Source organism: Halyomorpha halys, unplaced genomic scaffold (genome assembly GCF_000696795.3).
Source record: "Halyomorpha halys isolate HHAL.00 unplaced genomic scaffold, Hhal_1.1 Scaffold813.1, whole genome shotgun sequence".
Classification (NCBI taxonomy): Eukaryota; Metazoa; Arthropoda; class Insecta; order Hemiptera; family Pentatomidae; genus Halyomorpha; species Halyomorpha halys.
In genome coordinates, this window is record NW_027113046.1 from 464,212 (window position 1) to 489,814 (window position 25,603).

The window sequence follows — 25,603 nt, forward strand, 5'->3', positions numbered from 1 at the left end:
TGAACATTGTTTTCTTAATCATTAAATTTTGTTAAGTAATTAAAATTATAGCAGTATAAACTAAAAAATAAGGGAAAGTTAGAAAATACTTCTCAAGGGCGGGAAAACTTAAATGAGTTATAAAAGACCACCCTAATCCCTTAGCAGAATCCCTATAATCCTCCTCGAAGGTTGATTTTTAGTATTAGCCAAAACTTCTCCATTCAAGTCCTGAGCATATGCTGATCTAGCATTCCCACTTAGCCTCCACTGGCTCCCAATAACAGTGATGTGATAGGGAGAGAAGTGCTGGGATCTCTTGCAGCTCTGCTTTCCCTTCCTGAAGATGGGCCTGGAGCTCCTAATGCTGAATGTACATATTTTATATATATGTCAGATGTAATTATTTTAGATGTATTCAAATTTAATTCTCTTTATGATATGTAAAAATTACTCTGTTAATATTTAAGCATTTTTTTTTTTATTATTTTCTCGATTAAATAATTGTTTTATAGATGTGATAATTGAAAATATCTTATTTGTAATTTATTTTTTTATTTACTGTGATAGTTATAATTTTTGTTTTTTTCTCATTTCGTGAGTTTAACCTGTATATATGACATGAATGAATGTTTAGAACGTTAATACTTAATGGTGGCAGCTTTAATTATTATTAAATTAAAAAAACAAATGAAATCTGTACTGCTACAACACATGGCCTTCATGAATGCAACACTTTATAAGGAAGGTCTGTTACTAGATCAACGATTGTGAAAGGAGGTGATTTGATAAGAATCACGCTCGACCGCCAGATTTTTATCCAATTAAGGGTACCCACTTAATGATGCAAGGTGACTCTCGAACCCACAGGGCTGACTCATAGCTACAGTGAAATCGAAAAAATTATCTGCCACAGCCGGATTCGTAGTCGGGTCCCTGGATCTTGTAGCACAGTCCCTTACCCATGAGCTACCAACTCCTATATTATTATTCAATAAAAGTTTTTTTGTTGTTGTTTGCAAAGTTTTTTTATTAGCGAATTCTTGTCACATTTACCTAATAAATCCAGGATGTTCTAATCGTTACCTTTTGATTAATCGATATCAGCTTTAAGAATGTATTATTTTAATACAAAAAGTACAAATATTAATATATTATTATATTTTTATTGTTTTAAATATTTTAATATTTGTTATATAGGGGAATTTGTTGATCAAATGAAATAGGGGTTGTGAAATAGAAGGGAAAGAAAAAAAAAAAAAAAAGGAATAAATCGAAAAACTTGTAGTTAGTTTGCAGACTAGTATTAATTGTAAAAGAAAACTGCGGAAGAAAAAAAAAAAAAAATGTTATCTATCTATTATATTATATCATGTAAAATATGTAACTTATATTTGTCCAGTCACGGATTGATCAGTATGCTGTGTAATGTAGCAACCCGATGTATTTGGGCAGCATGAATGAATAAAATATTTCTTTCTCTATACTATAAAAAATAATTAATTTTTATCATAAAAATGATAACTTGTAACTAGGAATACAATACAAATAATAGGTTATCTAATTACTTGAAGAACGATCGAAACAGCTTAAAATCAGGGTTTTTTTTTATTTTAGGAATAGCCAATTTTATTAAAAATAAATTCTTAGGAATTTTAACCGGTTATTTTGAAAATAACCGGATTCCTTGGCAGCTACGTGAAAAAAATAACGGTTTTTTGGCCTTATTAGTCAGTTATTTTTGAAAAATGGATAATGAAACGGTTATTTTAAAATAATCACAGATTTTTATTCTTCTTAATTGAATTTAATATATATTTATACAGATTTAATAATAAATACAAGTGCATTTAGAAAGTTGGTACCGTGATTCTTCCATCTTCCGTCACGTTTGAGCGGCATCCTAATGACCATTTAAGTAAGACTATTTTTGGAGGAGGTTAAGGTCATGGTTGGGAATGTGCATCCAGTCTGCAGTGAAATAATGAAGGTTCAGGTATCTTATCTAAGTGCTTCGTTATTCTGGCGGTTAAAAATATTCATATCCTATTAACTATGTCCATAAGGAATTTCTAAAAATAGTTTGGAAACGCTGGAATGAAACAAATAAACCTATCTCACACGTTCCACTCAAGTCCATTAGCTTGTGATTGAAGGTTGAACATAGGATGGCTCTTAAGTGGGACGCTTCTTGATCGTATTGATCGATTATAACTGTTATAATCGATTATAAGTATTACTCAATCATTCCTTAGTGAAACACTTCTAGAGAAGCTGTTAAATACCTGGAAAATTTAGTATTAAACATTATATTTGTTTATTATGGTAGAATATATATTACTATGTAAACCTTAGTGGTTTGTTTGTTTGAACGCACTCATTTCCGAAATTATCTGTCAGATTTGAAAAAAATCTTTTCGTATTAGATATACCATTTATTGAGGAAGACTTCAAACTTTTCGTGTTAGAAACGGAGCAGTAATCGTACAATAAAAATCTTGCGTAAGTACGTGGCTTTATTTGTTGCTATCATAATTTTTATGACTGTTTTTCTTAAGCTATGGATGTATAATAAGGCTGGGTTTTTATTTAATATCTCGAAAACTATACATCTCTAATTTTAAAGCTGCTCGTCCGAAAGATAATTAAATGACCTACAAACCAAAATTAAAACTATCTAAATGAATATGAGGAGATGTTTGTGGGATCGGTCAGAGAATAAAATAAATACGTAAAAAACTTAGTTAAAACGTTTCGGCCAGAATTTTTAGCCTTCATCAGGGCTAAAAACAAAAATCAACCAGTGAATAAAAGAATATATAGAATGATTAAAGTAAATAATTGTACAGAATGAAAATTATTAAAAATAAAGTAATGAAAGAAGTGGAAAATAAATTAATTAAATATGTAAGAAAAAATAACATAATTAAGAAAATAAAAATATACAACTATATAATACAAAGGAACAAAGAAGTATGAATATTTTAATTTAATAATAATTTAAAAATTAAAGTTATGAAAACAAAGAGAAAGAAAATATAGAAATTAAAATATTCATATTTCTTTTTGGATTTTCTTTTTAGGATAGGAAGACTTAATATAATTAATTTTTTTAAATTGTTGAGGTGAAAAAACTTCCAAATAGGATATCAACTATTCTATCACACCATGGTTAGAAAAGGGTGACAGCCTGTAGATACCCACCCCGTATGTCAGAAATGACCAGGGAGGAGGGCTTAAAAAAAAAAAAAAAAATCAAATCAACGGTTGTTGAGTTAAAAAAAAAATAACGAGTTAACCTCAACTTCTTCGCCTACAATCGCCTATATATTGTCATTTATCAAAATATATAGTGTGTTGGGTTATGAAACCATGATTATTTTGATAACTTCATTAAAGTTTGTTTTTTGTTCGTTTTTCTCACACCCTGGGAATTGGAATTAGGTTGTAGGTTATCCTAGGTTACATTATATGAAATTAACATATTACGTTGCAACACAATAGTTTGTAACCATCAAGGTATTTATAACTATCATTCATATATTTACTTCTTTTAGATTAATCAGAGCAACAAAAAAAAAAAAATAAAAAGGCAATACTATTAGAATATTTGGAAGAAGATAGCACTTCTCACAATAGCCAAAAAAGACAATTTTTTTTTTGTTTTATCCTGTTTTTTAGCTGATATTAAATAGATAAATAAAATAATCATTTACATATAATATCGAGATACAAAGAATATAATGTAAACATAAGACTACTAGCAGAGTAGGACATCATCTATTGAAGAGAGAGTACCTTACGCTAAGCTATATAGGATTGTAGTCTGTTACAACAGGGTCAGTCTTATAATAGGATTTAATTCCATTAAAGTCGACTCTCTGCCCCACATACTCCATTGTTCTACAATCCTCCAGAAGGATATGTCTTCGCAAAGATACCAGTTCAACTTAATGGAGTAAACTTTTTAAAATATAATAGCAAGTATACGGAGATGTATCTCAAAATTGAATATAAAACTGAATGAATCAATGTCGCTGCAAGTTTATTTCATTACCAAGAATATTTGCCAACTACATTAAATAAATAGTGACCCCTATTTAAATCAGGGTAAATACCTCGAGGATATGGGATGCAAATTTTCGATGGAAAGAGAATGTAAAAAGACAGTAGTATATCCAAATTTAGTATATCAAAAATGTATAAGTTATCTTAAAATAACAAGCTCCATATACACAATAACTCTTTTATCTTTTTTAAAATTTATTTATTGACATTTACAACTGTACATAAAATACAACAAGTAAATTTTAAGTAAGATCATACTGGTATGATACATGCAGAGAAACTACCCATAGGTGGCACTCTAAAAACATTTATACAAAATATCTCGAGGCCATCTTCTTTTCAGACGCCTCGGAGGAAAAGTCAGGAATAAAAGAGGAAGCAAGGTTAGAAACTAATGAGTTTGAGTGGTTAGGGAGTTTAAAATGGAAGGATTGATATCTGGTTCGGGCTAGATCGGTTACATATGGAACAGTTAGGATTTTATGAAGGATTTTGGATTGTAAGGATTGGATACGAGAGGAATTCGAAGTTTTAGTGGAGCGCCAAAGTCCAAAAACTTCTACCTATATACGAGTATATAAAATGGATGGTCGAATATTTTTTTCACAATTATTGTACACCAATAGATACGTCTATTTTCGAAGAATAAGAAAAAAGTATTACTGATCCTATTAAACTATATTATATTTTTAAAAAATTATAAAAACGTAATATGGCATATGATAAAGTAGGATATTTTTTTTTTTTTTTTTTTAGAAAAAACCATTTCATATTCGTTTTCAGCCTTGTCTCAAACTACCAAAACCATTTTTTAAGGTAATTAAAAATTGGAAAATTTTCAACTTGATTTATGTGAGCAGATTCGTTTCTTCCCAAAAAATAAGAAAACATTTTTAATGATTCCTTTAAAGATTTCTAGAGGTGCTAAAAACATCATAAAAACATGTCGTCGTTTCTCACCTAAATGTTTAATTTAAACTAAATTCAATAATTTATATCAATCTATCTAATTGTGTTTATTAAATCTATATACATACTCAAATATAGCAATAGCGAATCATTGCCGGAGGTTTACCTATAAAATCGGTTGAAATATGGAATCTAACTCCCGCAGACAAATTATACAAAGATTTCAAAATAATGTTTGTAGGGGAATTTTTTATGTACTCTGGTACATTAGAAATGATGATCTTTACAGAGATCTTAAAATTACAGTTGAAAAAATAAATTACAAGGTTCACCCAGTCACATCTAGAGGGACATACAAAATTTTTGAAATATTTATCATATATTTTTATTCCTCTTTTTCTGTAAATATTTAGCATAAAAATAATAAAAATATATATTTATATAGCATTTATCAATAAGGTTATGTATTTATTTTCGATATACATTTTTTTTTGTTTGGATGTGCATTAAATATATATTAAAGTGCTTAAGATAGTATACCCATTTTTTAAAAGCTTGATTGGTGCCCTTTAAAACCACGGTGAAAATTAAAATCATCCCCTTTCTGTGAGAATGACTAATGGATTTATCTGAGGTGTCCGGTTGCATAATTAAAAAAAAATGAAACTGCTAAGGTAATTTGACCCGGTATAACAGTCTACCTGGAAATGTAACTGACACCAGAATATTAGATAAGTCCTTTCTTTAACTGTGACAAGTAAGTCACATAATAACTTGTTAAAAACCATTAAAATTAAAACTGCGAGCTAATTACAATGAAAGTAGATTAGGTTATCGCACCAAAAAACTTGCCACGATTTATTTTATGTTTTCATTAGTATTGAGCAACAAAATGTTTTTTATTTAAATACTTTTTATTTATTGATAGATATTACAATCTGCCACACAGTTTTGGGCAATAGGTAATAGGGATGAATGATCACATTCATACTAAAATAAAATAAAAACAAATGAAAAAAAAAATCTCTCTTAAATTAAAACAAACAGAAGGATAAACAATATGAACATAATTAAACTATGTGTATGGAAAAAAAAAATATAATCATAAAATAACTCTAGTCACATTTACACTCTTATATACAATATATACACAATCGACCTGAGGATCCCTGAGCCTACTCTATCCCCCACGTGTGAGGGGTAGAGCAGAGCTCAAAAGATCCCAGCGCATCCCTCTCGCCACATCACTGGTAATGAGCCATTGGAGGCTGGGCAAGTGCGCTAAAGCCAAACAATTACATTTTATAATCACAATTTTCTTAATGTGGGGACCATGGTAACTTCTAATATGATTTTTTCTTTCTTTTTCAGCCTATTACAATTTTTTTTTAGAATTTTCAGGGCTTGGTTATGTGCATTTCAAATAGTTTTTATGAAGTTTGAGAAAGTATCTGTGATTTATATGTGTATGTGTCTTAATTTCCCCTCTAGAATATCTTTGCTCTCACTAATCAAAAACGTTAAAAACAATTTTAAAAAAAAAAAAATCACTTTTCTGAATTACAGCTTTTTATAAAACATTCTATATCATCATAATTAAAAACATTTATGTCATAAATTAAAATATTATTATCATTTTTACAAAAACATAATACTATTGCATTACAATTACGGTAAAACTTTCTGAATAAAAAAGATAAATAAATAATGATGCCTAATTGTAGATGAATTAATTACATTTATTAATCTGTTAAACACAATAATTAGTTTATACTAATAGAAGATAAAATATGATATCGTAAAGTTAAGAATTATACTAAATAAATGATAACAAATTATTAGAAACAGACGGTGTTAATATAAATAAAGAAATAAACATATAGAAAAATGTGGAAGAAAAAGTAAATGATGAGTTGAATATGAAAACAAGATGATAAAGAATATGATAATTTTAAGGATCTAATATCTAAATAAATAATATCTATTATCAAGCACACATACATTGCTAATTCTAATCGTAATATAATGAATAATTGTGTGGAGTTAAGAAAAAATACAGGCAGATATGGTCATTTGGTGAATCAAAATCAGTTATTGAGAATGAGTAAAAAAGTACCCAGTTAAATAATAATTAATTTATTTTTAGGTATATTTTCAAGTTTATTTGTTATTATTTTATTTTTAGGTATATTTTCAAGTTTATTTGTTATTATTTTATTTTTATGTTTCTCTGAATTAAGATTGTTATCTAGTTTTGTTTTTCAGTCCTAATAAAGGCCTGAAATTCATGTGGAAACTTCAGCACGAATAAATAAGTTTTGTTTATTTGTGGAACTTCGTTGGCCACTCACAAATCATCTACTCATATAAAAAAAAAAAACTTTGCTAAATTAAAAAAGTATCTTCATTTACATATTCTATGTAATTAATTCATCTGTAGATAGGCACCATTTATTACTAACTTTTTTTTTGTATAGAAAGTGTTATCGTTGATGTTAAATCGATGAATACACAGCCCTTAGTAAGATGTTTTTTTTTTTTTTTTTTTTTTTTTTTGGAAAATCACATACTGTCTATCGTTTGAACATTTAATTTCTAAAGCCTTGAATGTTATATCTTGAAAGATCTGGTAGGATTAGTATAATAAATCCTGAAGGCAGTAAAGATCCGACGTATGCTTCACAGTGAGAGCCAGAGAGAGGTGTTGCTCGGCAGACGACACGGGAAAGTTAACTCTCTGGAAAAACTAAAGGTCGTCACTTTTCTTTTTCTGGGGGAAAGTTATTTCATAAACAAAAGAACTCGTTCTTCAACGCGGCAATTATAAAATCATTTAGTTAAGTCTGAGTCTTAGGAGAACAGTTCTTAATTCTTAACTTTTTTTTTTTAAATACAACATGTTTAATGATTGAGAGTTGGATGGTTTGATACGTTATTGATGTCTTGAATGTTTATGGATATATCGTGTTCATAAAGCTTCAAACTGAAATCACAAGTCTTATTTTAATATTTCATATAAACTTCTTACACTTCTCGAACTTTGAAAGTATCATTATGATTAAAAGGAATTTTAAGGACGTATAAACGACACTGGCCTCCTTTTGATCGAAATTAACCTTAAATTTCTACAATAATTGAATAAACGTAAATAAACGCTATGTCGCAACCTAACTCACCTCGAAACCTCAAGCACGCAAAGCAATCATGCTAAATATGCTAAACAATTATTGGTTTTAAACATCAATGTCAAATGTAGAGCTTTCAATTGAAATTATAAGATCTGAGTAATTAAAATGATTTTATAAGACCCTTTTTTATAGGTTGTTCTGTACACAAAAAATTATTATTTTTTTTAGCATTAATAATGATACAAGTTTTCATTTGTTTCAGGATTTTTGAGTATCTCTGGTTTTGAAAAACTCTAACAAACATGATTCGCAAAAACCCAGGTAAGTTAAAAAAATAACCAACTGTAATTGATACATTATTTCAATTTATTTAATTAAATTACATAATGAAGGCGAGTATATGCCTGGGATGTGAACGTAACATCTTCGAAAAAATCGACTGATTGACAGTGTCATAGCATAGAATTTTTCACGTTGGTTTATATATGTATACATGTACATATATAAACCAACGTGAAAAATGTATGTATGTATACATGTACATAGAAACTATGAATGAATTATATAATTAATTTAAGGAGATAAGAGAAAAAATATTTTTTCCAAGCTAAAATAACCATAATCGGAAATAATAGTAATATTATAAACTTATTGGATACCATTGGAAAGCCAAAGATTTAAGAAAATATAATATTTAACGTAAACAGTTAGAGGAGATAATTGAGATTGGCGAACAACACATTTAACATGTTAACATAAAAGATCTGTTCTAATACCAGCGCATATGCTGAGCGGGCCTGTTAAACTTGTTAACTGTTGTCATTTCGACATTGTTATTAAATTTTTAATTGATTTATTCCACTTAACTTGAATTTAAACCTTTCAGCTGACAGGATGACTAAATCTATAAAATAGTTCTAATTATTTTGAATATTGACTGAATAGCTATTTAGCATTGCATAAATGCTCTTTTTTAACAACAATGTATGTCCTCTGTTATATTTTTATAATTATTTTATACTTTTTCCAAATCAAAATGTTAAAATTTTAGTACCAGGAATATTATTATTTTTGTTAATATTGGATTTAAGGCAAAGGCAGGGGCACCAGATTTTTATTATGAAGGTTTAACAAATTTGAATCACAACCCTACCTTTGAGTGTAAGCATATATTGAATTTAATAAGTTTTGAGGGGTTAAAATGTGTAAAAACTTAGATGATGTTAAATATTGTGAAAAACGTTAAAAATATTATTCTATCTTGCCTTTCTACACCTCAAGAAATAGTTAAGAACTAACTATTTATGAATGCACTTTTTTTTTTTTACTTCTTAGGAGGAAGGATTATAATAGAGGGGGGAAGTTGACAGGAAAAGTGGAGTTAAAAAAATTACCTTTATAATGTAGTCCAAGGGCGTGCTAGAGAAATCGGAGCCAATCACCTAGTACCTTCTGTTTTAATATAGTTTACAATGGCGGTAATTCCTATTAACTTTAACGTAAACCTGAGCGCCGAGGGCGTGGTCTTTTACCTTTTTTGGCTTCACTTTTACTTTCAAAGAGAGTAACCAGCCCCATGATGAATTCAATACGAACCTATGATGTGTCCGAATAAGAATCCTAAATCCTTACTAACTTCAAATTGAAAGCTCTTCAGCAAATGGTTACCCTCACAACTCGTATTAAGCAAATGAACGAGTAGTTACTATTACTGTCATTTTCCGCATGTCCAGCCGTGGAAAGTTTCACAATGTTTTAACGCCGTCTTTCTTCTTAATAGCGGGTTTTAAGTTCGGCAAAGCATGACGCTCTAAGTATGGCTTCATCAAGGTGCTATAATTATTGGGAAAACTAATTAGGATTCCTCAAGTTCAACTTGTCGTAAACAGCTTATAGGAAATAAAAAGAATAACATTTAATGCTATCAATTTCAGGAAATAAATATCAAAATTAAATTTTTGTACATCAGCTCTGGAAGGATGAAAAATTTTAGAGTGAAAAAGAGAAAAATATTTTATTTGAAAAGATGTATTGCCCAAATGTATTGGGTTGCAATATACACACCTTACTATAACTAGTAAAACAATTGTTTTTTTAAAATTGTAGTATATAGGTTTAAGTATAATTAATCTATAATATAAGCTAGTAATATTTTTTTTTGTTCTTTTTCATTTATATATTTTCGTTTATTTTTTTTTGGATAATATTATTTTCTTATGATTCTCTGAATATATTTTTTCTATCAACTCAATATATTTTTTCCCATCAAATATTTGTTAAATATAAAAGCTAAAATTTATCTACAAGATAAAGTTTCAAAAATTTGAATATACTATTAATATTAATATGTAAAAATCTAATATAATATAAAAAGAAAACATGAAAATAATAAATGCAGTAAAATAAAAGTAGCAAATATACTGATAACAAGTGATAAATATGAAAATTAAGAAATTTAAAAAATAATAATAATGTGAACACCGCTAAAACCCATGAGGGTCTTTACTCTGTATGTATAACAACGGTTATACAAGGAGGTGTTTTTCAAGATCACGCTCAACCATCAAATTTTTCTCAATTCAGGGTACCCACTTTGTGAGGCTGGGTGGATCCCAAGGAGAACTCCAGAACCATTAGGGTTGATTCACGCCTACAGTTAGATATAAAATAATTATCTAAAAAAAATTCATGACAGTATCTTACCAATAAGCAATTTAGAACCTTATTTCTTTTCTTTTTTTTAAAAACAATTATGTATCCCAAAACGTCGAATTCTTAAAAAAAATTATAAATGTAAAATTGTTTAATAAACAGAAAGGATAAGAAAAAGTGGCACTACCTTCCTTATTAGTATCAGATGTATAAACAGCAATAGTGACAGTGAGTTTGTCACGCCTGCGCGTATAGTTGATATCACTACCACCTATCAAGCAAATCTTGATAGTACGATAGCTAATGTTATGTTACACGAGCATAGTGGTTAGTGTAGCTTTCACTATCACTGCCACTACCTTCGTCACATGGAATACCCATTAAAATCAAACAATAAAGTCTGTTTTGTTAACGAAAATCCTCAGAAAAGATCTTATTAAAAAAAAAAATGAGACAATTGACAATTATAAAAAAACTATAACAATTTATTTAATTTTAGATAAAATATAATTTGTCCAAATATATAAATAAATAGTAAAATGTACATGTAATTAGAAGATAGGACCCTTTTATTGTATTACTATAAATAATTTGTTTGACATATTTATTATTATAAACGTTAAATTATATCGAAAGCCTTATCACTTGTCAATCAGAATAATGAATCAAACAATAAATTCTGTTTTGTTAACGAAAATCCTCAGAAAAGATCATATAAAAAAAAAAGAGACAATTGATATTATAAAAAAAACTATAACGATTTATTTAATTTTAGATAAAATATAATTTGTCCAAATATATAAATAAATAGTAAAATGTACATGTAATTAGAAGATAGGACCCTTTTATTGTATTACTATAAATAATTTGTTTGACATATTTCTCATAATAAACGTTAAATTATACCGAAAGCCTTATCACTTGCCAATCAGAATTATTTCGAAAGTTTATGAATGGAATTTTAAAATTAAAATACAAACCGACATAGTGAATAACCACCAATATAGAATCACATGTTTTGAAACCCGGAAAAGTAAATCTCTCTTTGTAGTTTCGAGATTCGTAAATATTTTCCTAAGAGCAATATTGGGGTTAAACGGATATTTAGTGGTTTGGTTCTTTTTAAATCCATAAGTGGTGAAAGTTTAAACATCTCTTTTGTAGAGAGTTTGTTTTGAACGTTACCTCCTCAATTTACTTAATGATTAAGCAGTTTTAATAATTAAAAATAATTTTATTCAATATTACAGTAAATATTCCAATTTCTATGTTCACCTAACTTATGAGTTTCAATGCATGTTTATAATACAATAAAATTTATTCCGGATATCAATTTCTTTTACTCGACTGGCAGATATTTAGATCAAACTTTTATATTTTTCGGAGAATAATTAATATTATTATAACATAATAATTTAATATTTTATTTTATACAATTTTAAAACCTTATGATCTTTAAATACAATAAAAATTTTTGGTTAGTTTTAAAGAACTGAGTTGAAGAAAATATTGGGAAAATAGAGATTTTAATCGAGATATTTTATATATCTACATAGCACAAATTTTAAACCTAAAATTAGGGCAGTTTTCAAAAAGTTAATAATTGAATTTTTCTAGTCTAAAATAACTATTAAAAATTCATTAAATTAAACTTTTCTGATTCAAATTTTTGTAACATAATATTTCAGTTTATATTAATATCAAACAATAAAATTTATTTAAATAATGTTGTGTTTAACACAAAAACGTCACATTTCCAAATAACGCAAATCTTAATGACGTTCGTTTTTCTCGTCTGAAACTTTCAAAAAATAGATAATTATAAAAATAATAAACAGTATAAAATGGAATTCTTACTTTTTTTTTTATTTTATATTTTATTACTATTAAGACTAAAATTTAAAGAAAAAATTCAATGTCATAATAGTACTTTATAATATATGGTTTACATAATTATTTGTCGTTTATGCAGTTAATGTTTGATAAGTGAAACTAATATTTTTTTTTAAAAGAATCATTGTATTTTTTATAAAGCAATTTACATTTTCATCGTTTTAAAAATATCAATGATTAATGAAATTCAATTAAGGACTTGGAAATATTTATTTATAATATTTACTCTGATTTACAAAATGTTACATTTATAACTAGTATAATAGAAAGATGTGTTTTACATATTAATAATAAATAGATATTTTATTGAAAGTTTTTTTAATTGCAATTTTATTGTAATCAATTTAATAATTTTTTGTTAATTTTGCTGCTAGGATCATGGTAAGTTGCATGTACATTCATAATTTGCCATACTTTCCTTAAAATGACATTGTATTTTAGATTTGATAACATTAGTTTAGATTATTATGTTTAACATCAGATTATTTATTTATTACTGTTTATGATAAACAGCCGCCATTTTGTGTTCCCACTACCTATACTTGGCAGGCTCATCTTTCAACTTACATATTCATACTAGTCAGTCTTAAGCATATCCAACTAATTAAAATTATTTAAAGTCAATAAAAGCAGTAATTAGTAACTATAAAAATTAAGTGGTGAGAAAAGAATGGCCTAAACCACTTCTAATTGCAAGGTTACATATCTAGGACTTTCAAATTGTCGAGAACAATATATTTTTGTACTTAAACATTCTTGATTTCTTTGTAATTAGATAATAATGATAATAAATTTTTTTACGACTGTAGGTTATTACAGTTTGAAATAGGTCAGCGGTTTTTGCATTTCGCTTCTAGTTACATCATTGCAATAGACCACGTTAAAATATCTCTGCCTTTCTCCGTCGAGTCAACGAACGAGTACATACCTACAGTTTATATCTTCTTAATCTTCTCAATATTATTTGATTTATTTAATATTCATATTTATCACTGAGGCACTCGGTCATAAAACATGGTAACTAAAAAAATTAAAACTTTCAAAATTCAAAAAAAAAAAAAAAACTTTCGAAATATTACAACATTTCACCTTAAACCTTTCTTATATATAAAAAATATTTTAATATATAAATTATACCTTTAAAATTACGAATTTTCTAAATTTATCTAAAATCAATGAAATCAACCTTAAATAATCCAGCGAAGCCAAAAATGTTAATTAAAAAGGAATGTCAGATACACATTTTACGACCAAGCACAATTTTTAGAGGAAATTATTGCATTACCTAAGAACGTTTTAAATGTTTATTCCAGAAAAATTGGAAAAATTAGTTATTTTTAATATTAGTCAAGACTGTTTCTCAGCTGTCTATGTACATGATTTTTTTTAATACAAATTAAAATTTTGTTGTCTCCAACATTTCCATTCTTGTAAAGTATATTTCTTAGTTGTGATAGTTTTTACTCTATCAATTTTTTATGTAATTAATCTCAACACTCTTATCTTGCCTAAGGTTTCGTGTTTTTCTTTTTGTTATTTTCCCAAGTTTCTAAAATGGCGTCATTAAAGAAAAGTATCTTTGCTAACTAACCCTAATTTTATTTAAAAATAAATATATTTAATTTTAAATAAAAATAAATATATTTAATTTTAAATAAAAATAACTTTGAGGTGTGAAGTTATTATTACCTAATCATAATAATTAATATTACCTTTTTTAATAAAATTATTTGTTAAACATTTCGACCACAGCACACCATGGTACAATTTTACAATTTTTTTAAAAATTGTTTTCAACATTAAGCTTATAAAACTAGAGTTAAAAAAAAAATGCAATGTGATTTGAAACTAGATAAACATGTGTTTAAAAAAATTATTTTATGTAATAAAATTTTCATATCGATTAACAAAAATAAAAAATCAAATTTTGTTCCCTGATACAACTGTCTCCTCTAAATATTATTGAATATTTCTAATGAGACATGATTAGTGTTTTAAAAAAATATAAATGAGGAGTTTTAATCAAAAGTCAATATAACCACTTTTGGAAAGATATAATTAAATAATTATTGTGGTAGCATCTCATGTACATAAATTAAACGTTTATTGAAAATGATCGTTTGTAATACCCATTTGATATGGACGAATTTAATTTTTATATGTAAGTGTTAAATTTAATTAAAAAAAAAAGCTTTATTTTACGGAAGTGAATTTATTCATTTTTTATATAAAACTAGAAAAAAATGAGGTTATGATTCATAATTAATTATGTATAAATTATTTTAACCTCATAAATATAAAATTTACCTTCGCGATTCCTCTGCTCAAGAAGGTTAATATCCTCAAGAAATAATAAAATATCAAGCTGAATGTAAGAGTTGTTTGTACAAACAAACAGTTTGTTGATACATCGATTGAACAACGTTCACGACAGTGCGGCAGTGTCCTCTGTGGCCGGAATGTCTGAGGAGAGTTTGGAACCTCTGGTCTCCTGTGGTCACTACCACCCTCATCTACGCGCAGGTGAGCGATTTATTATGTCACTAAGATCTAGCAGGAATTTAGGAGTACTATTAATTATAATGATAAATTTAAATTAGTAATACGGTTAATAAAATTGATTTACACCATAAATAAAAAACACGTATTCATCGAGTCTAAAAGACTATACTCACAGCGATTGTACCACTCGAAATTATTAAATGCTGACTTTTAATTTTTTCTATTTTGCATTTAAGTAAAACATTAAAACAATCTATTTTTTTTAGTTTTTATTGAAAAATAATAATACAAGCTGGTAACGCACTAGTCCACCAATCCACAGGTTGTCGGATCGAATCCCGGTCCCACTCGGGCTTTTTTTCAAGCACAAAATAATGCAATACTCACTGACAACCTCCCCACGGGCATTTGTGAGGTCCGTTAGCCAATGGGTGGCACTCACAAAAAATAGGCGTGGGAGTGACGAACCACGATCCTGCGAAAAAACCACGTCAAGAAACGCGCGATGTATTTCCTAATACTGGGAATATTACATCCTAATATTGGAAAATACACCGCGCGAGGACTTAGCCCTCCATGGTCTGTTGCCAATAGAATAATAACAATAATTTATTTATATAAAAGCTACAAAAAATTTAGTTAAAATTAATACATTCGTAAAAATAAAATAAAAACATCTGAAACAATTTTTTTTATTCCTAAGGCCCTATGGGTGTGTAAATTTTTTAAATCACATAACATAATATAAAAATAAAATATGATATTGAATAGACAGAGCAATTATAATGAAAGCTTTAGTAAAACAGAAAGACAGAAAAAAGAATAATAAATAAATATTAAAAATTAAACCTGTAAAGCTATAACCCAATGGTCAGGCGAGGGGTGCAGTATTTAGTAACTAGGTACTGTTACTAGACAAACGGTTGCGCAAGAAGGTGTGTAGTGTAAGAAGGTATAGTGAAAGAGAAAATAATGCCTTACCATTGAGCTACCCACTCCCAATAAATAAATATAATAAAAATATGCAAATAAATGAACAATACATAAAAAAAATATATAAGCCTAAATAAACAAGAAATATATGGTATTGATAACCAGTGAATTATTTCGCTACTAAACAAAAACGATCGAATTAACAGAAGGAAAGAAAATTAAAATATCTTTTCAGGTTGTAATAAATGTAAACAAATCGTTGGAAAGATTTTATAAAAATTAATATCTAACTTCTCGCAGTAGAAAAAGAAACCTCTGTCTAAGGTAATATCTTTGGAATACGTCCATTTAAAGAGTAAACTAATTTGTTTTGTTAGATATACCTCTATAAAAAGAAAGCAGTGATATAATGTAGAAGGTAATGGTAAATGATGTAAAAATAATAAATGAACTGAATTTATTTCCAATACTAGGAAATTAATAGCTTTTACCCACTTTTGTTAATACTCGAGTCTTAAGTAAAAATTGTGCACACCTTAAGGCTCAGAGTATGAGATACCCTAAGCTTGAAGGAAGTTCTTAGAAACCTTAAAAAAAAAGATCTAAAAAAAACTTTTACTCCTAAATAAACTCAAGACTCTACAAACAAGTCCGTCGGTTTACGCTTTCGATAAATTATTTCAAGGACGGAAACCCTTATACAATTTAAAAATAAATATAGAATCTGTTAGCATATTAGATACTTCTTAGCGAATCGACAATCTTTATAGATTTGAAAAGATAGTTCAATTACAAAACAAGCCAACTTAGGCCACAGCGAGGAACGGAATGCTACCAATTACGATTACTAGACACCGATTGCTTAAGATTCACAACCATAACAGATTTTGATGATCTCATTATCATTGTGGTCTGAATGTAAACGATGGTAATTCATATATCTTCTGCATGAGATAATATAAGCTTCCGGTCATAATTTTAATAGAAGCAGCTCTGTCGTGTAAAAGTTGCGCAAAAATGATACCAGTACATTTTCAATTTACTAGTATTTTTTTTTTAGTTTTATTTGTATTTTCGTAGACAGCAACAATACATTAATTTAACAATTATTTAAAGCCATTGTCCATTCCAACTGTATTCTTATTTTATAAAACACCTTTTGGTTTGGAAACTACTAAAATTTAGTTAAAATAACACATATTACAAGGTTTTGAAATTAGGTTAATTTTTAATATACACATAAATAATGGTTTGTAAAATTGTATTCTTTTTTTTTGTGTGTAGCTGAATTAAAGTGACATTTGAAAAGTTTTTTTAGTTTCGTTTTATTTGTTTTTAAATTAATCAGATTTTCTCAAAAAGCTGAACTGATTGCGAACATTTGAATAGGAGTTCACCAACAACTGTGAAATGCTTCAAATTTAATTTCAAACTATATCAGTATTAAGAATCATTAGAAAAACAAGTATTTTTTTACACTCAAACATTTCTTTAAGTGAGCATCTTGGTACCACCTCCTAGAGTAAATATATATATATTTCTATTTTAGTACGTCCCTTATCTTCCTTTTAGGCTTACTAAGATTATTTGGCAGTCTTCAGTTCTTGGCTATTTCCTTTTTAAATAGTTTCTTAAAGTAAATGGGTCTTCGAATTCGGTAGTGTAGAATGTAGTACATATATATATAAATTTTTATTTATTTATTTTTTGAAAAATAAAATTTATAATTTATAAAGGTAATGAGTTTTGAATTTTATTTCCTAATAGAAAATAGAAGAACCATCTATATTTAGTTAATTTGATTCAATAACCACCTAAATTGGATTAGGGTTTAGAAAAAAAAATTGAAAACGTTACCTTCAACCGTTTTTTTGAAATAACATTAAAATTATAACCAGATTTTTTATTAATCAAAATAAATGAATAGTAATATTTTATATAGTGTTTTAGAAAACAATACCGAAGCACATTAATAAATTCATTCTTAATAAATAGTCGCATGTTACCTGGGCCAATAAACACACCACAAAGAACAGAAACAAAAATTTTTTTTTATTGTAAAGTATCAAAAATATTTACACTTAACTAACCTAGAGATGTTATTTTTTTTTTTTTTACACTATCCAAAAACATCTGTTTTAATTTATCGATAATTTCAGTTATAATCGATCGACCAGATAACATCGTTACAATACTGATCTTTATTTCTCCTGGGCCCTGTTTCATAATAAAGTACAAACTAATACTATTAGTCTTGTAGATTTATCTTAATTCAATTACAGAGACTTGCACAATAGTAACTTGTACTTTAGTTTTTTTTAATTCCTGTAATATCACTAATAGTCATCCCTATCATCAAAAAAATAACCACTAATATTATTACCACACTAGTTTCTACACTTGTACTATGAACTAATACTATTAGCTTTCATTATGAAACAGGGCCCTGGTAAATTAGGTTTTATCTTTTGGGCGAGTTTGAAAATTAACCTCTTTTAAATTACCCAAAAATCTCTTGATGAATTTTCATTGGAATCAGATTGTCAGTTTTGTATTAAACCGTTAACAGTGTAGTGTAGTGTAACAGTGTATAATTAATTCATATCATTATATCATCATTGTTTTTGCAATAACGTTAACATTTAAATAAAAAACAAATATGCGTTACGAAGGCCCCTTAGTAAGTGGCACTCCGAACAGTTCATGCCTTCGCTACCTTCCTACTCCCGCCAGGTACCGTTTAGATAGAAAGGTCTCAGAAAATGTAATTTGGTTTATTTTTCTTTTATAATAAAAGTGTGCTTATCATTATAAATGAAAGTAAGAAATTCTCCCGACCAGAAATCATCCGAAGTTGCAGTAGCATGGTTTTCACGTCCTTGGCTCCTATAGTGAGTCAACGAGGTCTTAGGTTGTGACGCATAACCGGACCAAAGTGATCCGAAGAACGTTCTGCCCAAGGATAATCAGGTGTCCTTCTATCAGGTCGTCTTCTCTTACTCATCCTGTGACGAAAGAGAGAAAAAATCATCCATCCATAAACAAATAAAATAAAAAATGAATAGACATTTTTTAATATCTGCCTTCAAGGAAACGTTTATGAGAAATAATATTAATAAAATACTGGACGATCTGTTTGGCCATATACCAAAATAAGGAGTTTTGCAAGGTTCATGTTATGTCCATTGCTTTATATAATATACGTGTGACTCATTCTTATATTTCACGTTCATTCTAACAAAGAAAATTTACATGGCCTTATTTTAGTACTGTTTCATATGTATTTTCTTGCTTATACTAAGGAGTACAAACAAGTCTATGCGTGTTCAAAATATGAGTAGATTATGATTATCTAGTTTTGAGGTAAAAAAATCATAGAGTTTGTTCACACTCTAGTTTGCATGTTGGGTTATATGTTACTTCAGCAACTCAAAGAATTACTGTTGGATAAAATAAAATATGTTAATTTTGTGATATAACAGAATAATCCGTTATGCTCGGAAGAAACAGTCACTTTTCAAAAGTCATACTCATTGCCTATGCTGGAAAGTTACCGTTGTGTAATTAATGACTTCTTAGGGTTGTTTAAAAATTAAAACATGTTGGCTTTGGTTAATATATCACTTTAAAGTGAAAATGGTATGAAAAATAATAACTTTTTTGTATATAATTTAATGGAGGAGCTCAGTAAAGCACTGAATTCCTATCTCCCGAGCCCGGGTTCGAAACCGGCAGCATCAAAAAATTAGTTATTTTTTCATATCAGCCATGGATCATTCCTGTAGTCCTGAGAATTTATTGGGGCACACCCAGCCTGTATATAGTGGGTATCGTTAATTGAATGTTATCATGACTCAATCAGCTCCTTGCACATACAGAAATATTTTCTTAGCTACTTTGGTAGCTTACAGTGGTACAGTTTAAGTTTATTTTTTATTATTATTAGATATATTTGATTGACCGTATGTGAATTAGAAAGAGGTGACCTGGGTTGTAAGGAAGAAAAACAATTAGGAAATAATTACCGATTTTTATTAATAGCCAACGCCTCTACTCACACTGATCTTTATCAGGACTGTTGTCATTCTTAGGTGTACAGGCTCATTAAAATAATACCTGATGAAAAAAATAATAAATGAATATCACTGAAAATGATTAAGGAAAAACCATTTTGGACAGCATTAAACCCACAATTATTTAATGTAAAAATATATAATAATATAGGAAATTTTCAAACATAATCCTATTCACCCCACACATTTTAATGAAACATATTGTCATGTATACAGCTCATGAATGTATTTTTTTTCCTTTCTTATACTCATCTGTATTTACTAGGTAAATTTTATGTCTAAAATACATAAATTAATTGTTAATTAAATTAGTTTTTAATAAAAAACATTTATTTTTTAAACATATATTATTGCTACAATTATAAAAGCTAAAAGGTTTTTCAATGATTGATTTTCATTAATTAAAAATGAATCCTATTAAAAATACTAAATACCATCGACAAAGGTTGTTAACATAAGAAAATAAATGTTAATTTTGATCGAACCCTGTGATATGGAAAAAAATATGAAACAAAAGATTGGTGGAAATCATAATAAAATGTGACAGTACTTTTTTTTTATTTATTTTTTTTATTACATTAGAAAAAACTAATTCTATATTAATAACATCTGAAATGATGATGATGTCATGTGATTTAATTTTTTTTTAATAAAACTTAACTTCATGTGTATTATACATGCAGTTTTTAATTTAAAGATTTTTTTCAGTTTCTTGACTTTTTTTTTTTTTGTTAAACTATTACTTAAATAGCAAGAGATAGAGTCTCGAATCTTTCTAACATGAACCTTTTGATTTCATTATTAAAAAAAAATACTTAGTGTGCATCATGAAGTTTATTCATTAATACTAAACTGTTGTTTGAATTTTTCTATCCAATCTAATGGATACAAAATCGATAAAAAAAATGTCATTTTAAAGTTCTAGTAAAATTGTAGTTTGAACGCAACAATTTTTTTTTTTTATTATCTTGATATTTACGAATTTGTGAAATGAAGTGCTGTAGTTATAGCGCGATAAATTAAGTTGAAAAATTACTCCTTAGAATAATTTCATAATGAATTCATTGGAAAGAAAACATCAGATTATTTTTATCAACAACAAAACAGAGAAAACATACCTAAAATCCTTTTGCTTTTATCAATAATAACAAAATTTTATTTTTATTTAAGTATTTTTGGTTTAATTATAATTTTTATATCTATGTTGATGGAACTTGCATTTTTTTGCTATTTAATTGTAAATAAATGATATCCTTTATTTTAAATTTTGTAAATAATTTACCAAGATGTCGAGCTATGGCTTTTATTTTAATTTTTAAAATACAAATAAATGAATAAACAACAGAAAAAAAAGATAAAATCTTATGAAAATTATCACAAGTATTGCCCAATCAGAAAAATGAGTATTATATTTTTATTATTATAATTATCTATAATAATCAGCGATTTATCTGAGCTAAAACTGATTAATTTTTCGGTTGTTCATCGTTAAGTTACATAGTAATTTATAATGTTAATACTTGTGATCACTCTATTCAAGTTCAATTTCATTAGAATTTAAAGAAGCTTTATGTATGTCGATATAATTAGTGAAATGGGTTATTAACTAATTATAATCTAATAAATAATTGTATATGATGAGTATATTAAGTAGGTACTAATAGATACAGGTCTGTAAAGTGCTATATGATAACTCGATTGTTGAAAGGCTGTTGCCTTACGTTCACGGGTGGCTTGGCACTTTCTAGACAGGCTAATAACATAGAGGCTGGCAACTTATCCTTACTAGCCAATAATTAGACCTCAAGAGGATAGAAAAACTAGGTCTTGGGCAAAAATCTCACTTTCACTTTTATTTCATTTATCTCTTAATTATGACCTCGAAGCCGTGTCTTATGAAGTGGTCATCCATGATTGATTGACTTATAACTTGTAGAAGTATACTGGACCGGGCGAGTGGCTGGGTAAAGTGAAGCCAAAAAGGTGGCACTTGTGATGAAGTTCAGAAGCAGGCAGAGGAGTAGGAGCTAATCCTCAGCTCCCTACTGTTTCAGCCTAGAGCTCCGAGGGCGTGGTCGACTCCACTCTTCTTTTGTTGCATTTTCTATTTGAAGAAGAGCATGGTATGCGGTCCTCCTTACTTACTAATCAAGAGGTTTATAGCATAAATCCAACTATTCAGAAAATTGAAAAATAACTTAGACGTTCTATCATTATTGTATTATGGGTACAACCGATATAAAAAAAAATCACGGGCCTTACTTTTCTTAGCCTCTAAACATACTAGCGAATCGGCAAAAGTGAGGATTGTTTTTAGCAAAAACTCCAACTAGCAAAAATATTGCTGTATAAATATTGTTTGAACTAATATAAATCGCACATAATTTACCCAAACCTCTATATCTGGGCCTGCCAAAATTATTTATATATTTCATCATCTCTTATGGACCCTGTCTATAAAAAGAATTATATGTTACTATAATGATTTTTTAAATTTCATTTTGACAAAATCAAATTATAAATTGATTATGAAAAGGATGCTGGTGAGGCTTTAAAAGTTTAGCAGTGTAGTTGGTGCGACATTTGTTAGGTTCAGTTGCAAACAGCGTCGGAATCTTTCCTTCAAATACAATGTTTTTATATTTATACGTAATATTTATACACGTCCGAAATTTACTGATAGTTAAATTATTAAAAGGCATCTTTGCCCAATATGCAGTTTACTTTCTATATTGTAATCAGTAAATTTGTGGTTGTATGTATAACATTACTATGCATTGAATCAGTGGATTTTTTTACAGTATATTAATTGCTTTTATTTAAATTAAGATTATTTAAAAAAATTATATTCAATTGTTTGGGGTATGATTTAAAAAATGGACTTATTATGGACGTTATTAATTTTAGAAGTTCCTTTAAGTTGAATCTTTAAGGATATAGTGATAAAATACAACAAAAATGGATGGCGGCATATTGCATTACTTATTGGTAATGAAATTAAAAATATAAGAATAATAAGTAATTTTTGTTTAAATACTAAGTTGCAGTATATAAAAATTTATCTAAAACTTAGAATAACTTGATTTTCAACTTAAAAATTACTGTTCATATGCGTTGGTCAAGGAACGTAATCAACGCGCAGATTACTGCGTGGTTAGGTGGGGATTGATTTACAAAACACACTAAATTCCTGTCTTTAAAACCCTCTCTGGCATAATAATGAGAATTGATCACTCTGATACTTTAAGACTGTAGTAATATAAACACGATAAAGATAATGGGTGTAAACAGTTTGCGATGGGAACTTCTTTATACTTTATCAAATAAACGACGAAATAACATCGTTAATTAATCGTTTGCAATTAACTGTTATTTATAATCAATTAATAGCTACGAGAAAGCAAAGACCACAGGAAATCGTTGTAGTGTTACATAATCTACGAAATTACAAAGCAGTAAAAACAAAATTAACTAGTAATTTATTAGGATAGTGAAAGTGCAATAAAATGATATTAACAAAATATAATGCTTTATCGTCAATGTTATTAACAATGTTATTTTATTTAAAAACAATTTTGATCCTTTTTCTGAACTTTATTCTTTTTAAACTTCCAACGTTTCGACCACTTAGGTCATTTTCAAGGATACCTTTACTTTGTTTTCATTTTTTCTTTTAAAATTCTTTAACTATTGGAGTTTGCAAATGAAAATAATAGAAAGAAAAGTGGTTAGTAAAAGTTTTAAATTTGGGAAAGAATTGTATAGAAGAATTTATGGGACAAAGGCAATTAGCCGGCATTTAAAGAATTTTAAAAGAAAAAATGAAAACAAAGTAAAGGTATCCTTGAAAATGACCTAAGTGGTCGAAACGTTGGAAGTTTAAAAAGAATAATGTTGAGAAAAAGGATCAAAATTGTTTTTAAATAAACTAAACCACTCTCAAACAAATATATTAATAAAAAATAAATCTAACAATGTTATTGTTAATTAGAGCTACTAGGTATAAACAGTATTGTAGTCAGATCTCTGTGTTTGAGAGATACCGTGGGTTCAAAACATATTTTCATTATTTAATGTATACTTCGATTTCTTCTTTGTGAATGGATGTACTTATCAATTATAATAAAATAGATAGATCCATTTAGCCTCAACATTCTTTATTAAATTATATTAAAACTCATTACTAAATTATCATTATAATGGTTTGAACTATCAAAAGTGCAATAAGATGACATTAAAAAAAAATGTTTTATTATTAATTAGAGCTACTTACAGAAAAATTGAAATCTGCACTGCTACAATTCATAAAGGGCTATGGGTGGAGTAATAAGAAAGTACTGTTACTAGATCAACGGTTGTACAAGGAGGTGATTTGGCTGAGGCTGGGTGGACCCCAGGAGGGCTCCAGAACCCATAGGATTGACTCACGGCTAAAGTGTAACAGAAAACAATTTTCTGCCCAGTCGGATTCGAACCCGGGTCCTTGGAGTTAGTAGCATCGAGCCTTACCACAGTGTCACTGCACTCCTCAATTAGAGCTACTACAGTAGTAAAGATAGTTGACGGTGGACAATATATATGAAAAGAAGATGGTAGGGGGTGCGGTCAGAGAATAACATAAGATAAAAAAACTTATTTAATAGTGCTAACGTTTCGGCCACAATTTTCAGGCACAAAAGTCTTTTCTAACTCAACTTTATATTTGTTTATTTATTCTATATTCATATTTCTTTGTTTCTTTGCATTATATTTGTATTTCCTTAATTACGTTATTTTACTTACATATTTAATTACCTAAATATAGGTTTTTTATTTAATTTTATTCTGTTCAAATATTTACTCTAATCATATAGTATATATATATTTATTTATTGGTAGTTATCTTGTTCTTTGTTCTTAGCCCTGAAGAAGGCTGGGAATTTTCAGACCGCTCCCCTAGCCATCTTCTCGTCTAAATAAACCATCCTTTTAAATTTGTTGATTTCGAAAATTGTAGCAAATTATGATTGAGTTTACCGAAAAACTTCAATGTTAAAGATATTATCTAAAATAAATAATATTTTTGTGTAAATCTATATAGTATGCTAAAAAGTTTTTTGGCGTCAGATTCAGGGAGCTGTAGATACAACATTTTTTCCATTTCAGACTAAATTAATTTGGACCTAGAAAAAAAATCATTTTGTTAGGAACAACAAAGTTCAAAGCTCTTTCAACCATTGACATGAAGTACTATGATCCAAAATAAGAAATGTAAACTTAGATTCCTTGCAAAACATTTTATTTTTTAATTTATCCATTGAAATTTACAAGTATATAATAAAATACAACAATTTTCTGCCCAGTCGGATTCGAACCCGTGTCCTTGGAATTAGTAGCATCGAGCCTTACCACAGTGTCACCGCACTCCTCAATTAGAGCTACTAGGTATGAAAAATATTGTAATTAGGTAATTAAATTTTAATTGTG

General features: G+C 28.0%; 1 protein-coding gene across 1 annotated transcript in view; it reads left to right on the forward strand.

The window, feature by feature from the left end:
- emp (epithelial membrane protein) overlaps positions 1-25,603 on the forward strand; it is a 234,522-nt gene that overhangs the window by 31,368 nt on the left and 177,551 nt on the right. The window contains exon 2 of the mRNA XM_067050687.1: positions 8,347-8,405. Coding sequence (XP_066906788.1) covers positions 8,387-8,405 — 19 coding nt within the window. The 5' untranslated portion in view covers positions 8,347-8,386. The remainder of the gene's footprint in view (positions 1-8,346; positions 8,406-25,603) is intronic.